The sequence below is a fragment of the Camponotus vicinus genome, unplaced genomic scaffold (genome assembly GCF_025532165.1).
Source record: "Camponotus vicinus isolate PSW18456_S1 unplaced genomic scaffold, iyCamVici1.0 SCAF_2, whole genome shotgun sequence".
Taxonomy (NCBI): domain Eukaryota; kingdom Metazoa; phylum Arthropoda; class Insecta; order Hymenoptera; family Formicidae; genus Camponotus; species Camponotus vicinus.
The window spans coordinates 13,364,929-13,381,698 of record NW_028141956.1 but is presented as its reverse complement, the minus strand read 5'-3'; the positions used below and the strand labels follow the sequence as shown (position 1 = coordinate 13,381,698).

Sequence of the window (16,770 nt, the reverse complement as noted above, 5' to 3'; positions counted from 1 at the left end):
TCATATAAACATATAAACTCCTACATTCCTCCCTGTGGAGGGACTTCTCCAAAAATGGGGGTAAAAATTAAGTTTTTATTTTTTAGGTTTTTATTATAATTTTGTTTTTGTCCAATTTTTCCAACATTTACTCTACTTTTATTTTTATTTTAAAATTTAACTTCTCGTAATTCGAAACCTATGCTATTTAGCATCGTGCTGTGCATAACGTATTTTATTTTTTCTTCTTGAAAACTACTGATTTTATGAAAAAAATAAAAGAAATAAAAAAATTCTAAATAAATCAAACTTTTTAATGCATATTTTTAAATGATCATATTCCGGATCCATTAAAAAGCCCCATATAAAAAATTGAATAGGGGCTGCCAGTTTCATCCCTTTAGAACAAAACGGGAGGCTGAAAAAAATATTAATGACTAACCTTTTTACTAGTATAAAATATCCATCTAATTTCATTTCTTTAACTTGTTCCAAATTCGAGAAAAAAATAAAAACCTAATTTTTACCCCCATTTTTGGAAGAGTGCAACTCCACTGGGGGAGGGATGTAGGAGTATATGTTTATATGAAAGACCCCCCTTAATTTTCGACAAAGAATCATCTCCCAAAACTCCTCGCACTTATTAAGAAACACTGTATATATTTATATACATGTCGCGTATATGTACGATACGAAAATGTATTTGTTTTTTATAATTTCTTTCTCTCTCTGTTTACGAATCGAATTGCTTGATACGTCTCTCGCATAATCGAGGAGAAACTGGTCGTTTCTGGCGTGTCGCGAGTGAAACGCGCGTAAGCGGAGCCTATTGAAATTCGGTTCATCTCGCGAAAAGAAAGGACACGAGCGTCGATGCCAGCCAGGTATGATTATTCGCGCGGCGACGCGATAAATGTTCAATTTGCAGCGACGTAAAAATATGTCAAAACGCAAATAAATGATGAATGCACGTAGAATAAACATTCATTTCGATAACAGATGACTTATTTTAAGCATCGTGGCATTAACGAAAAACAAGATGTGTTTTACGAGACGAAAGATCGTATCTAGCGAGGTGCAAAGTCAGGTACACATGGCGTATAAAAGATTGCAAAGCGAGAGAATATTGCATTTTTTTATTATTACAGCAATGCTGGAATTACTTTCATCATGTTGAATAATATTCTCGTCGCGTGTGCGTTCGCTTAAACTTTGTTGCAAAACCTCCCATTACATTTCCATGACATTAGATATCGAACGCAACACCGATAACAATTACAAGCACGCGCACGGTATCAATATGCGAGACTCGAGACTTTACAACGGCTAATCGTCAAGTCGACGGCAATTAAGTAACGTGTATAGTGTAAGAGTTCGTATGTTTGTACTTGTTGTTAGTTTTATCACAGAAACGAAAAGCGAATAATCGAGCGATTTTGCGGTAAGAACAACAATGTAATCACGTAAAATACGGTATCGCGAATAATTCCTTGCCTACTCAAATACGACTTTCTTCGTAATAAATTGTAATGGATTAAAAAACGACTAATATGCACTTGTATAAAGATAACGATTGCGAATAATTTACAATCTGCACACGGAACAATGAATATGTAATTTGTTTGTCTTCAGTTGTGTTATTTATTTTGTCGCTGAGATAATAAAGAAAAAATATCGCACGTTTGTTGCTATCAGTCTCTTCGTTAATTATACTTCTTTTGCGTAAATTGGAATAGGCTGTCAGTTTGCGAAAATAATTTCAATGATAATGTACAAAATTTGATGTTAATTTTTCCTAAAATAAATAGATTTCGAATTTATTTTGAAATAAAAAGAAATTTTTCCTAAAGTAAATAGATTCCGAATTTATTTTGAAATAAAAAGAAATTTTTCCTAAAATAAATAGATTCCGAATTTATTTTGAAATAAAAAGAAATTTTTCTTAAAATAAATAGATTCCGAATTTATTTTGAAATAAAAAGAAATTTTGCCTAAAGTAAATAGATTCCGAATTTATTTTGAAATAAAAAGAAATTTTTCCTAAAATAAATAGATTCCGAATTTATTTTGAAATAAAAAGAAATTTTTCCTAAAATAAATAGATTCCGAATTTATTTTGAAATAAAAATAAATTTGATTGGAGGCGACGCAGACGGAGTGAATATCTTTCTTATATAGGGTGAATGTAAACCGATGTTTTAGCGATTATGCGGGCTGTCCAAAAGAAGGAGGAGAAACGTATACCTTCTGTATAGCTATAGATACGGGCCAATTATTTTTTTGGAACGCACAACGACACGGACGCCCGTATATAGGTACTCGCCGATCGAGAGCGAGGTCGAGATAAGCTGGAACAAGTGTGTGCAACGAAAGAAAAGCGAGGCGCGGATAATGAGGCACGCTTTTCCACGCGGGGCTTATTAACGTAATTCCGAGTTGGAATCAATTATCGCGTTCGATGTCTAGTAACAACGTAATGTTTATCACGAGAGAGAGAGAGAAAGAGAGGAAGAGAGATAGAGAGAGAGAGATGGAAGAAAGTGAAAGAAAAACATTCACGGCCATTTCTGACAGATTATTTGGATGAAGAGCCTCAATGATTGCGCGACTTTATCTTATCTCCAAAATTAAAAAAAATGCACACGGTATTGATTTGATATCGATGGAATCGATCGCGCGTAGCTACTTTCTTGACGTGCATCGGTGGGTTTATCGAAAGCGCAAGTTACGATCGAGGAAAAGCATTGGGGTAACTTTAGAACCTCGGTCGTGCCTCTCGAGTTCGATACGCTCGAGAAAAGATTGCGTTTAATCGCGCGATATCGAGTGAAACGCCCGAACGAGAAACAATAGTTTAAATCGGCTTTAAGTAAAATTAGACTTTTGAGATCTGTCGAGTATCGAGTTGCGACGAGCAAATCGAATCGCGATTATACACACGGACAATACACATCATCTTTGCCGAGATTAATCGTAATTACTGTGAGATATTAATCTACTATATCTTTCGAACGCGCGGCAAAGCTGCTGATTCAAAATGATTTTGCGTACAAATTTTTGCGCACGCAATCATTCACGCACGAAAGCTCTTGCGAAACGATGAGTCCAGCTTTATCAGTGCATACGGACAGATTACTTCTGACCCCGATTACTCCCTATCGTTCACCTTTCGGTTGTATAAAAGTTGTCGCAAAATAAACCAGTCGCTTCACAAGAGAAGATATAAATATTGAAAGAGAAATGTATCTTTATAGGAAGGAAAGAGTTTTATATCTTATTTATTATTTATCATATTAAATGGCCTTCCTGAAAAAAAATTTTATAAATAATTTATGGGATTTTTAATGATATACTCATTTTCAAGTTTAATGTGGTGCTTTAAAAAGAAAAAGCGAAAATATATTTCTCAATTCATTTTTGTCTGTCCGCTCCATGTTCAATAAATAAATATGTCTCTTTTTTTAGAGACCAATAAATAAATATGTCCAATAAATATAAATATGTCTCTAAAGAAACATATTTATTGATTGGAGATGGAGGAAGAGAGCGAGACTACCTATAAAAAACAAAGATATAAAAGAAAAAAAAACCTGTCGGAATCTTTTCTTGGACAAACAAGATGTCAAATAAGATGTTTCCGCGTGAATCGATATAATGGTAGTGATACAGTTTTCTCGATAAGATTTATTTTTTCGTAAATTTATTCATTGAATTCGGTCCCATTTTACGACGACCAATTTAATTAGGATCGAAACATTTCTCGGCGAATATATTTTTTTTCTTTTTTTTTCGCGGAGCGCCGAAGCGAATCGAGTGGAGAGTTTCTAACGAGTTTCACCGATCGGCGCGCGAGAAAGATTTATATCTCGAATATCCTTCTCGGAGCATTATGACGTGCGCGAGAGAACGTTAGACGAGACAGTGATAAAAAAGTTGGACGATCGATGGGCCGATCGTGCGTTTCGCGACTAGCTAGTTTCGCGAATGAACTTATCAAGATCCACTGGAGCGAAACGTTGTATCGTCGATCATTATCCACCCCGTAATCGCCGATCAAGAGGTTAATGGAACGGGGATTTAGCAACTCTGGATAAGGAGTCAAAGAGTTTCGAGAGTCGGCCCGATCTCCATCTTTCGCGATAACCAAGGATACAGGTAGAAAGAGAGAGAAAAAGAAAGAGAGAGAGAGAGAGAGAAGGGGAAGGCCGAGAAAGAGAGACAATCGTTGTTTTTATTTTATTTTTTTTTTAAACTCCACTTCTTAGAATGAGCAAAAAGGGGACTTGTTTTGGCGGATGTTGATAATTCATCGAGATATTTTCTGTTGACTGAATGAGTTTGCCGATGCAGCGCACTTGTGTAGCTGCAGATCGCATTAAGACATCGTTCCATATCTGTTGTATCGCTTGGCTGCCAAATATTTGCCTCGTCTCTCTCTCTCCCCCTCTCTCTCTCTCTCTTTCTCTCTTTCTCTCGCCGGTCGCGCACGTGTGTAAATACGTACAGATGCGCGGGTGTGTGTTAACAAGTGTGTCGTAATCGACAAGGTCGCGCCGTAAAACGCTGACGTTGACGTTGCTCTTTTTAACGACGACGACGGCGAGGGAGGAAGAAGGTGCGCGGTCCAGGAAGACCAATCGGCGTGCGTAACGTATTGTTTTATGATGTGTTTTAATGCACCGCGTGTTCTCCCTCCATCTTGCGCGTCATCAGGAGGATAGTCGATTCCCCTTATGCAATTTTCGCTCGTATTCACAGAACACGGTCTCTTGTAGATTCCGGTTCAATCTTTATGATTCCAGTCTGCTCCGATGTGTCGCAAAAAAATATTTATGCCGAGACCTCGCGTCGATTCGAAAGACCGATTCTAAAATCGTCTCTTTATATGTAAAAAAAAATTCACACGTATAAATTTATCTTTATTAAGAAAGATTTATTAAGAAAGAGAGAAAAGATTTACACAATTATTTACTGTCAAATATTTTTTTTCAGAAAAATCTTTGTTTGCCACAGTATTTTAAAAAGAGAGAATATTATATATATTTTCGACTGGATTATATTATCTCTTCAAAGGCAAAGTATTTCGTTACTTGAAATTTTTAAGTATGTTTTCATTTTCATATCTTTAATAAATAATATTTTTTCAAAGAAAAGTATATATTTCGAAAAGTAAAGCTTTTTGAGAACAAAGAAGATTGTATTGAAATCTTCCTCTCTCGATGTTTTCTTAAAAAGAAAAAATGTTATCATCAAAATTCACGAAATTATATTTTAATTTTATCAATTTATCTTCTTTAGATCGATTTTGGAATAAGAATTGTCTTTCAATATATTTTACGATATAAAAATGACATAAAAAAATAATTTTAACAAATAATTGCATATATACAACATAAAATCGTCAATCAATCTGTGTTTTTCTCAAAACAGTGTAAATCAATATAAAAAATTATATATAAAGAAGTATACGCGAAAAGATATCTACGGTATTTTGTTATGATATTTCCTGCATGCTTTAGCACACTCACGTGTTAGAAAACGGAGTAAAAAATTAAGTACACAGAGAAAAATATTCTACTGCCAAGAAAAGCGCTTACTCAGTTTATCTTTCTTTTTTTAAGTAATAGTTTTCTTCAACAAAGAATATATTCTTGATAACAGTCAAAATATACTCGTCACAAGTGTTAGAAAATCTCATTATCATGTACTCGAAAGAAGAATTTATTTTCTCCAAGAATATCGTAAAATTGTATCAAAGAAAAATCAAACTTGCTTTACGCCAACTCTAATATAGTAAGCAAACCAATTTTTGTTTCAATTTATTCTTGACAAAAATACCGCACTTACTAAAATTCAGAATATATCCAATTAAATTTAATGCTGGTGGTGAACTTATGATATATTTGCGGATATACAAACTTATGATATACTTAAAATAAATAATATTCATTCGAATACGGTATACATTTTTCTCTGTGTATATATATCACACGCAATTGCAAACTTCTTATAAATATTCTTATAAATATTCCCATTCCAAGTACTGTCGGTGCACGACGTAGGAGTCACTTTCCCTCGCTTTCGTCGATTTCATAACGCGGCAACGAATCGCCGACCGTCTCTTTATTTGACGCACACGTCGCGCAAGATCGCTATTATCCCGTCGAATAATTGACCGCGCGAGACGCTCGCGGAACAAAAGCGGAGAGCCGTACGTATAAAGTATATTTAGAGCCGCTCTTCGGCCTCGTTGTTCGCGGATCCATCGCGCGTTTGTCGGTCGCAATTTTCTTGCCCGCGACGGCCTATCTATCGGGGGAAGGGGAGAGAGAGGGAAGGGGTCGCGCATACATCCGAGAGATTCTCGGGGCTAACTGTAAAACGGCGGTTCCGCTATGCTCCGCGCAAAAAAGAGCACGTCTCGGTGTCTCGGTGGCAGGCCTCACCAAGGTGATTGCACGGCCTTGTGTCACGTGTGCGTCCATTAATGTCGCGCACGTATGTAGGGTATGTAGAGTACCCGCGCGCGCAGAAACGCACACGCGCGCGCGTGCCCGACACATGTGCGAGCGCATCTCTCACGCTCGCGAGATCGTTCTCCTCACGTGCGGCATTCCTTTCATTACCGCCTCCTTTTATTCCGCCGCGGTTCGGGAGAGCCGCTTTAGAAAGGATTGCGCGCTCAAAGGTTTGCCGCGGCTCTAACTCGAGTAACCATACTCGGAGTGTCCGAGAATCGATGGAGAAGCGTGATACCTCGCACGATTTAAAGGCCGTCCTTTTCTTCGAACCGGAGAGATAATTTTCAGGATACACGAGCATCGAATTTCGAGCAGACTTTTGACTCCATCGCGCTTCCTCTCTCGTTAGAAGAATGACAATTAAAGCCACGTGCGAAGTAAGACACCCGTTAGATTCGCGCGTTCTTACGCGAGGCCTAGTTTTTAGACTCCCACCCACGATAGCCTCGAGGAAAGCAGATTCCAGAAGAGAACACGTATACCGTAACCGGCCTGTTCTATCGTACGTTTTACGTCTATCTACGATCTGCAGGGCACACAGCGTGAAATTTACTCAATTTAGAGTGGCGAAAATATTTTATATCCAATTGCACGTAAAAGAAAAAATAGATAAAGATGAATCTTAACGATACCGTATTAATCCAACGACTAATTGTATCGTCCATTTTTCTCGAGTTTTTCAAAAGGGCGCGAAAAAAGTAACACATTTACACAATTAAAGTGATCCGACATGAAGCGAAATCCGCTGTATCCGTACCGTTAGTAACAGTAAAACAGTAAGACCCGTTATTCACTCTTACTTGCAATCATTCTACGATTCGATCGTTTTGTCCGTCGCTTTCGCAACGCAGAAACCGCCGGTGCCAGGACGAAAGATGCCTGGCGGGTCTCCGAGAGTCTCTCTCTCTCTCTCTTTCTCTCTCTCTCTCTCTCGGTACCGAAAAATTCAATTACGCGACCGATCTCTCAAATCGACCTGGATCGGATCGAGTATCCTCCTGAGCCCGGGAGCCCCGGGATGTGTCTTTAATGCCGCGAGAAAGGCGCGGAGAAAGTGCACCTACTGCGCTCGATCGCTCTGCGATTTAGAAATCGTGCGAGAGCGGACTTGGAGCGATTTCAACGTCGCGGATCGCGCGCGATTACGGCGCGATCGCTGAATGAAGGGAAGAAAGGGAAAAAAAGAAGCGAGGAATTCAGCGACGAAGCGAACGGAAGTGCTGTTGATATACCTCGTTTATGAAGAACGTCGTACGTTTAGTTTTTGGTGCGACGTGACGGCAAATTATTTATCGTACAAGGTATCCTACTGGGTATTGTACGCAGAGAAAAATGTATACTGTATTCGAGTGAATATTATTTATTTTAAGTATATCATAAGTTTGTATATCCGCAAATATATCATAAGTTCACCACCAGCATTAAATTTAATTGAATATATTCTGAATTTTAGTAAGTGCGGTATTTTAGTCAAGAATATTAAATAGAAACAAAAATTTGGTTTGCTTACTACATTAGAGTTGGCGTAAAGTAAGTTTGATTTTTCTTTTATACAATTTTACGATATTCTTGAAGAGAAAATAAATTCTTCTTTTGAGTACATGATAGTGAGATTTTCCAACACTTGTGACGAGTATTTTAAGACTATTATCAAGAATATATTCTTTGTTGAAGAAAACTATTACTTAAAAAAAGAAAGATAAACTGAGTAATCGCTTTTCTTGGCAGTAGAATGATATTTTTCTCTGTGTACACGCAGTAATACAGGATGCTTCATAAAAGATAATCTCCATTATGGAGAAACTTTTTCTTGATTAAAAAAATATATATATATTCGCGCGATCTTGTTTTATGTGGTTGCGCAACCATATGAGAGCGCAAAGTTTTATCGGTGCGTGTTATAATGGATCCGCAGGGGATTGGATATCGAGTAAAAATAAAATGAGAGGAGAGAAAACGTCGTTCAAGCTGGATTTCTTAAAACATTGATAGAAACTTTCGATAAAACCATCTTACAACTGCGTGTTTTAGGATTATTTTTATTATTTTTAAGATTATTTTATTGATATATTTGTCATTCTAAAGATTTTTTCGGTCAACTGTCAAACTGTCAAAATGTCAAAATTTTTCGTTTTGCTCGTTGTAAAGCATCCTGTATATTAGATGTTTTAATTATTTTTATTAGACGTGCTTTAATTATTTTTATTATTTTTAAGATTATTTTATTAATATATTTGTCATTCTAAAGACTTCTTTTTTCGGCGTCAATTGTCAAAATGTCAAAATTTTTCATTTTACTCGTTGTAAAGCATCCTGTATATTAGATGTTTTAATTATTTTTATTAGACGTGCTTTAATTATTTTTATTATTTTTAAGATTATTTTATTAATATATTTGTCATTCTAAAGACTCTTCTTTTTTCGGCGTCAACTGTCAAACTGTCAAAAGTTTTCATTTTGCTCGTTGTAAAGCGTCCTGTATATTAGATGTTTTAATTATTTTTATTAGACGTGCTTTAATTATTTTTATTATTTTTAAGATTATTTTATTAATATATTTGTCATTCTAAAGACTCTTCTTTTTTCGGCGTCAACTGTCAAACTGTCAAAATGTCAAAATTTTTCGTTTCGCTCGTTGTAAAGTCCTGTATAATCGCATCTTCAGTTTGAGAGATAAGAAAGACGAAACAGATGCATTATCCGGAATGGCAAAGTCGTTCGCACTCTTATCGTCTCTAGGATGATAAAAATTTTATAGAAGTATTTCTTTTTATGAAAATCGTGCAGCACCTGGCGATAAAATTCGCGGTTCGCTTCACGATCGACAGATAGAGACGTCTTGGTCGCACGATTTTCGAATCGCCCATTAAAATCCTCCTCCTGTATCTTTATGGGCGATCGAACAGAATATTTTTATCCCTTCTAAAATGGGCGAGTTATACTTTATATCGCGTCAACAGCGTTCAGAGACACGTGTTATAATAAAAAGAAATGCGAAAAAAATAAACGCTCGCGCGTGCAAACACACGCACACACATAAATTCATATATGTGTAATTCGAGCGGCAGAGAGAGACGGAGAGTCGTTAGCTATTTCTTCACTATTAATTATATTCCCCGCCAAGGCAAAGGAGTTACATTCCAGACAGCCGCAAGCGTTGCACTTTTCCCGCGTCTCGATGTCGCTTTTACAAAACCAAACGAAATAAAACCGACTCGCGCCGGATGAGTTCGGAGAAAGGAAATATAAAAGAAGGATTCTTCGCGGAAGAATTCGAATATTATCAATTATGGGCATAATTAATTGCGGTAGAAAAATTTATGAGATCCTTCTTGTATTCTCGTATATTTCACATTAAAAAGTGAGATATCCTTCTCTCTATCTAATTTATATTAAAAGACATTTTCTTATCGAAGAAATTTCAAAATCAGAAGTTATGCCACGAAAGAGAGAGATAAGTTTGAGGCAAAGTCCATTTAAAATTTTGAGAAATCTCTCTTCGCTTTTATGTCTGCTCACTTTTCGAAATAAATCGCTCGGAGACTGTATTAATGTCTTCGCTGTCGACGATGATATCGTCCAAGCGTAAGAGAGCGTCTCTCTCTTTCTCCCTTTCTTTCTCTCTCCCCCCGAGATTTCGTAATTGGATAATATCGCGCCCGCGAAAGAAATCACCTCGCGGTTCGCGCAGGCTTTCCGGATCCAATTTTTCTGGATCGAAGTGAGAAAAATAGCGTCGCGCGCGCAGCAACACGCGTGCGCCAGCACCGTTCTCCGTTCGCTCGCCTTTACATCCGCGTTTGCGTGACCTTTCGCGTGAGCGTGCGAGCGGGGAAAAATTCCTGCGGACCGGAATACGTAAGTAGTCCAATTAACTCGCGGCAGGCTGGATTTCTCCGACAGCGGGCGAGGGGGTGGGAGAGAGAGAGAGAGAGAGAGAGAGGCGGGCAAAACATACGCTAAAAATTAACACAGGCAATTTCGTTAATAACCGAGAGCGTAAACGCGCGATAACCGTTCGATACCGTAAAAATAGCAAGGATCAGGTCGGCGGAGGAGGGGAAGGGAGCGATAAAGACGTCGTACGATTTCTCGCTCGAAAATATACGTCAATATTATCGTCCGAATGTCCGAGCCGGGCCTCATTTCGCACCGATTATTTTAATCGAGAGGCGAATCGAGCGAGTCGAGCACCGATGCGCCGATCGTCCCTCTCTCGGATTCGTCGTTCGTCTCTCGACGACATTCTCGCGCCAGAATCCGGGTGAAAGGAGCATTTTCACGCTGACGCGCCGCGCAGCCAACACGTTGAAAATCCTCTGCGCGCCGGCTGGATTGCGATTATTCTCGCGAACGATATCGCGAAAATCTCGGACGAGAGATCCGAAGCGAGATCCGACACGACGACGAGATGCTCTCTGATGTTTTTACACTAATGAGATCGTAAGCTTTTAGAGAGCAACTTTGAGATTTCCTTTGTCTCTCCCCCACTGGAGTCTAGCCAAGGTCGACCGGAGCCAACTTAATTTACCGCCCGCGATACCAAGAAGCGATAAAATTCGTTAAACGAAAGGAGAATTCACGACTTCCTTCCTTTCTTTCTCCTCCTCCCCCCCCCTCCTCCTCCTCATCTCGCTCCCGTCACTGACTTCGACCTGGATCGTTTGAGAGAAATTCTGCCCGAGGCGAGGGCGGATTCCTGTCGATTTAATGGAACTCTCATTCCTCGTTTTCGGCCTCGCGTCGCATGTCGATTCGGCGATAATTTAAGGCCACGTACCGAGTGTCCGTGACGAATGATATGTATGATGTTGATTCGAAAATGAAATCGCTCTTTTGAATTTGAAGATTAAGCGACGGCTAATCATTGTCTATCGTTCTCTTTAATCTACGTGGTTAAACACATTGCAAAGTAACAAGAAGTAAATTTCTTATCGCGATATAAAGTAACTGAAAACAATCTATTTTTTGCTGTATTACTTGACTTGGTTATTCCATGCATATCAATGACGTCTAAAACGATATCGTAATACGCTAATCGATAAAACAGATTATTTTGAAATGGAAAGTTCTCGATAGTTCGTTAAGAACTCTGCTGGGTTGCCGTGAGACGTATAAACGCATATAAAGCGCAAACCGAAGAAACCGGTCTTTTATAACCGCATTCAAGTTAAATAAGATCGAGCGATCTTTCCCCGTCGTTTTAAGGATCCTTCACTTGCCAAGAAAATATCGATCACGAAAAATTGCCGAAAAAAATTGCTGGCATAAATATTGTTCTGTTAAAAGAAATTATGTACATACAGGGTGTTTCTTAATAAGTGCGAAAAATTTTAGGATATGATTCTTTGTCGAAAAGAGGTTAAGGGAGATTTTTCATATAAACATACACTCCTACATCCCTTCCTATGAAGTTACACTCCTCCAAAGATGGGGGTAAAAATTAAACTTTTATTTTTTTTCTCAAATTTGGAACAAGTTAAAGAAATGAAATTAGGTGGATATTTTCTACTAGTAAAAAGGTTATTTATTAATATTTTTTTCAGCCTCCCGTATTGTTATAAGGAGATGAAACTAGCAACCCCTATTCAATTTTTTATTAGAACTTTTTAATGTTTATATGAAAAATCCCCCTTAATTTTCGACAAAGAATCATCTCCTAAAATTTTTCGCGCTTATTAAGAAACACGCTGTATAATTTGAAAAAAATCGTATATATTTTTTTTATATTTTTTTGTGCGAATCACAGAAAAAAGAAAAAAGTGACGTTATTTTAAAGGATATTGTGTCAAATACTCTATTCTCAATTACAATACAAATCGCGATTACTGTGTAGGTGCATGTTATTTTAACACAAATGTCGAGATAAATATAAAACGATCATGTTATATTACCTATTCATGTCAAGAGTGTTTATCTTTGGAAGCCGAACAGTCTTAGTTAATATAGAATGTTTCAGGACTGACGCGATAAGTAGACGTAAATAATATTTTTTCGCTGTTAAGTGTAGACCCGATCCTCGTTATCGAAGATGACGAGACGTTAATAGCTTTTAAACTAGAAACTTAAAGCTGGAATAAAGGGCTCTTCGCGAATGGAGCTCTTGGAAAAAATGGAGTGCAACCGAGTTGGAGAAGATTTTATTTCAATGGAGAGTTTTTTAATTCGTGCGATTTAAATCGCCAAAATGTCGGGTGTCGAAAAATTACGGCAACTTGTCACTATCAAAAAAAATCGACCGCAGATCGTTACATTATTAATTTTTCCTTGAGTTTCAAGACACACTGGTACAAGTCGGCAAGTTGCTTTTAATGGGTCGAACATTGTCCCGGGACATGGCGAGTAGAATGCGAAGCGCGCACTTGTGCAGCTACGTCGGAGCATGCGGAGAAAAGTAGGTGTGTATATCAATGTATTTTCAGTTGAATTCTTACCGAGTCAGGCAGGAGAGCAGTCCGCTGTCTCTCACCGTGTCGTTAATCTCGATATCGATCAAGCGGACCAACTAACGCGATTAATCGCAATATCGAGATTCGGGGGACGCTGTCGCTTCATAGTAAGTATAAGTTGAGTTCAAAGAATGCGAATTAATTATGTATCAGATCGATCAAAGAGCTCTTTCTTTAATAAAGGAAAAAAAATTAATTCTCCAATTAATCTACAATTTTTAGAGACTAATTCCGAATCGCTAACATCAAACATATGCACACTAAGAAAAAAAAGTTGTTAATTTGACCAAATCGTTCAACTAAATTATTATTTTTTTAATTGAAATATTGAAATAAGTTTAAGTTAAATAGATATCATGTTAGATTTAATATGTATTTAATTTAATTAATTAATTTAAATAGATAATTAATAGATTTAATATGTATTTAATTATTTAATTAGATTTAAATAGATTTAATGTATTTAAATAGATTTAATATATATTTAATTTAAATAGTTAAATATTTCAATTAAAAAAGTAATAATTTAGTTAAATGGTTTAATCAAGTTAACAATGTTTTTTCTCAGTGCATGATATTTTAAAAATAGGTGAATTTTAAGAGCGTATTTTAATGATCACAGGAATGAAAAAAATCACATGAACGTGAGAAATGCCTCCTTTTCCAATTATAAATACTTTTTGTTTACTATAGAGTTTGGTAAGAGCACCTTATTAAAGAAATTGCTGGAAATGATTTCCTTCCGCGGCAATGCATGCCTTGCACGTCTGTCGAAAATTTCCGGAGTACTTTCACAGTAGCAATGCGAGTATCATAAATGCGAGAGTCTTGAAATGTTTCCATGATAAATAAAAATCCAGAGAATATAAATTGGGAAAACGTGCAATTGATCCTCCTCTAAGATCAATCTATCATTTCAGCGAAATTATTATTAAGGATTAAACTTTAAAAAAAAATAAAAAAGAAGCATTTTTGGACGATTTTTTTCTCATCTTTATAATGAATATTATATGACTCTAAAGTTTGGCCATTTTTGTTTGAAACATTTGACACATGTGTGTATTGTACACATAGCATTGTATTATCAATTATTATATATTATCTATTTTGTACTTGACATATATCGCGATGTGAATTTAGTGAAATATATCAATTTGATCAAATGGCATTCTCAAACACACGAGCGTGTTATCTTACCGTTCGATTACGTCACGAAGATACAGTACGCGTTCACAATGTGTGTGTATGTGTATCGCAATGTTTCTATACGAGCGACACGATCGTTACGGACGTTAATCGCGTGTGTGGTTCATCATTCGCTCGTTCGTTAGCTCTGACGTAAGAACGCATTGTTCTCACCTAGCGTAACTCACGTAGATCTAACGTAAAATACATACCCGGCGTACATTTTCTCCCGTTTGTCGGAGCGAAAGGCAGGAAAAACGAGAACGCGAGACCGAGTTGGAGAAAAGAAGAAGAAGAAAAGGATCTCCGCGCGCGCGCGCTCACCAGGTAAGAGAAGGTGAAGGTGGTTCTCTCGCACCGTACAAATGTGGAAGAAGGTAGCGGCGTGGAAAAGGGGCCTTGACCGATGCGCGATCATCAGCTATGGACAACGAGCCATCGACGGACATACTCGATTGATTCAGCCGAGCAGGAATGTCCCCGGTCGATACCGTTATATCGCGAGTCTCGCGAAGTAAACCGTCTGTCTGTCCATCGATGGCGATCTAGAAAGGAAGCGCGACGAAAGTGTTCCGGGAAGCGAAATCCTAATCAATACCGATATTGATTGTCGGCCGCTTTATCCGTGATAAATATCACAACAGCATCAGAAGTGGAAGTCTGATGTTTATAACCGGTGCACCGTATGTGTACAGTTAGCAAAAAGCTTAATGGCTTTAAGGATTGCCCTAATTTAAGATCATCAGAAACAGGTTCGAAAGAGAAGCGAAAAATTCTGATGGATATGGATGGCAATAACCTCAAGCATTTTATACTTTAGGATAGGAACGATGATTTATATGTCAAGTTGATTCTTGTATGTATACAGAGTGTTCAAAACTTATCGGATATTTTTTATCCTTTTTAACATATTTCGAGATCTCTTTTCTCGATAAAAGTATCGAGGAATATTTTATTATTTGTTGCATCTCTTAAATTTTGACGTTATATATCTTTGTAAGTAAATCTGAAATGAATTTCTATTAAAATTAGGTATCTTTGATCGAAAAGAAACTTGTGACATATTTTTTTTTCTTAAAAATTCGTCAAAAGTTTGTGTCAAAATTTTCAATTTGTCAAAGTTTCTCGTTACTTAATCATTTAGTCGGAACTCGGCACTTTAATTAATGAAAAGATCGATTCCAAATCCGCTAATGAAGATCTATCTCGTAGATAATTTTGTTCGCATAAATATTTATGAAATATTCCATGTAAAAAATGGATAACGAAAGAAGATAAGAGGTATACGCGATACATTTTGATAACCGTTAATAATATATTTGCAACGTTGGTGATAAACGCGCAACAGGTTTCCGCACATTTCACGGAAGTCGCGCGGTTACACAACGTCAAGTGTCACGCTTCCTTGGTGACATTAAGGAAAAAAAACAAGAAAAAGAAAAGAATGATAAATATCGTCCGTCTCTCGAAAGGAAGAGTCTTCTAACAAAACAAACGACTCCGAGCCATGGGTCGTACGATAAGAATTACGAGATCGGAGTGGACCCTCGACGCACACTCGGGTTGACCAGAACTCCGAAGATAGCGGAGGGTAGGAAAGGGGACCAATTCCATCCATCTCTCTCTTTCTCCCTCATTTTCCTTTTCGAACCAGTTTTCGTATCGAGGAAGATTTTTTTCATTTTTCGGCCGGGTAATCGGCCGAACGCATTCGGAGCAAGAGAGAGAGGGGGAGAGAGAAAGAGAGAGAGAGCAGGTGGAAGAGCGGTTCTGGAGCAGAAACTGGTTTGGTGGGAGCCGCGAGGCGGCTGGTACCCTCGGTACACCGCTGGTAAACCATGGCATGGTTGTCGCGAGATGTATATTCATTCGCGAGTGGCGGGAGTCCCCGAGAGAAGCCGGTGGGGCCTCCTCGCGCCGACAAGTGATCGTTTACAGTTATAGTCAGTCCGCATCGGGCGCTCGGCCGGCCCTGACCATATCGGTATACGTATGCACGCACGCTGATAAGGTGTATCGCTTCCTTCGTTTCCTCTGGCTTTTTCGGATACGCGTGCGCGCCACCGAGGAATTTCTCTTTCCCTCTCTCTTCTTTTCGGGGACGGACGGATCTCTCTCTCAAGACGAGTCGAAAATCGAGCAGCAAATAACAGTGTGATTTGAGCCTCCCGTCTGATTCCTCCTCTCAGATCTTTTCGAATCTTTTTATCGCGTCGCTCGTCATCGTCGATCCAACGAGACGGCGAGATTGTTTTCGACTTTGAACTCGATAACAGCGACTGTAGTGATTGATAGGGCGTTATTGGGTACTCGTCGAAGGTATCGGGCTTCGGGCAGTGATTTAGTGGGCAAAAGATCAATGAGTGTCGTGTGAAAGAAAAAGTGCGAGACGTGACTTTTGGGTTCGGCGGCTGCGAAAAACCCACTGACGTTGCGTGCACTCGTCGCGCTTTACGCACGAGGCACACTGATGGAGAATAATCGGCCGACGAGGTAAATTAACCATTTCCAACTCTCGACGCGCAATATCGAGCGACGCGAGCCGGGATTTAATGCAAGTTTACATTTTTTTTTCGCGATCGGAATGCAGCCGCGAATTTGAGTTCCGGAACTGCAATGTTTTTAACGGTATCGCG

At 38.2% G+C, this 16,770-nt stretch overlaps 1 protein-coding gene across 4 annotated transcripts in view; it reads left to right on the top strand.

Moving 5' to 3' along the window:
• LOC145966521 (uncharacterized) overlaps positions 1 to 16,770 on the top strand; it is a 32,363-nt gene that overhangs the window by 6,123 nt on the left and 9,470 nt on the right. The window contains exon 1 of one of the 4 annotated variants that reach the window (XM_083090625.1): positions 12,868 to 13,056. The exons of 1 other annotated variant lie outside the window; for it this stretch is intronic. In XM_083090625.1, coding sequence (XP_082946751.1) covers positions 12,883 to 13,056 — 174 coding nt within the window. In that variant the 5' untranslated portion in view covers positions 12,868 to 12,882. Of the gene's footprint in view, positions 1 to 12,867; positions 13,057 to 14,239; positions 14,462 to 16,030; positions 16,628 to 16,770 lie in introns of those variants that run through there. 2 more of the 4 variants (XM_083090628.1, XM_083090627.1) reach the window with 2 other exon arrangements.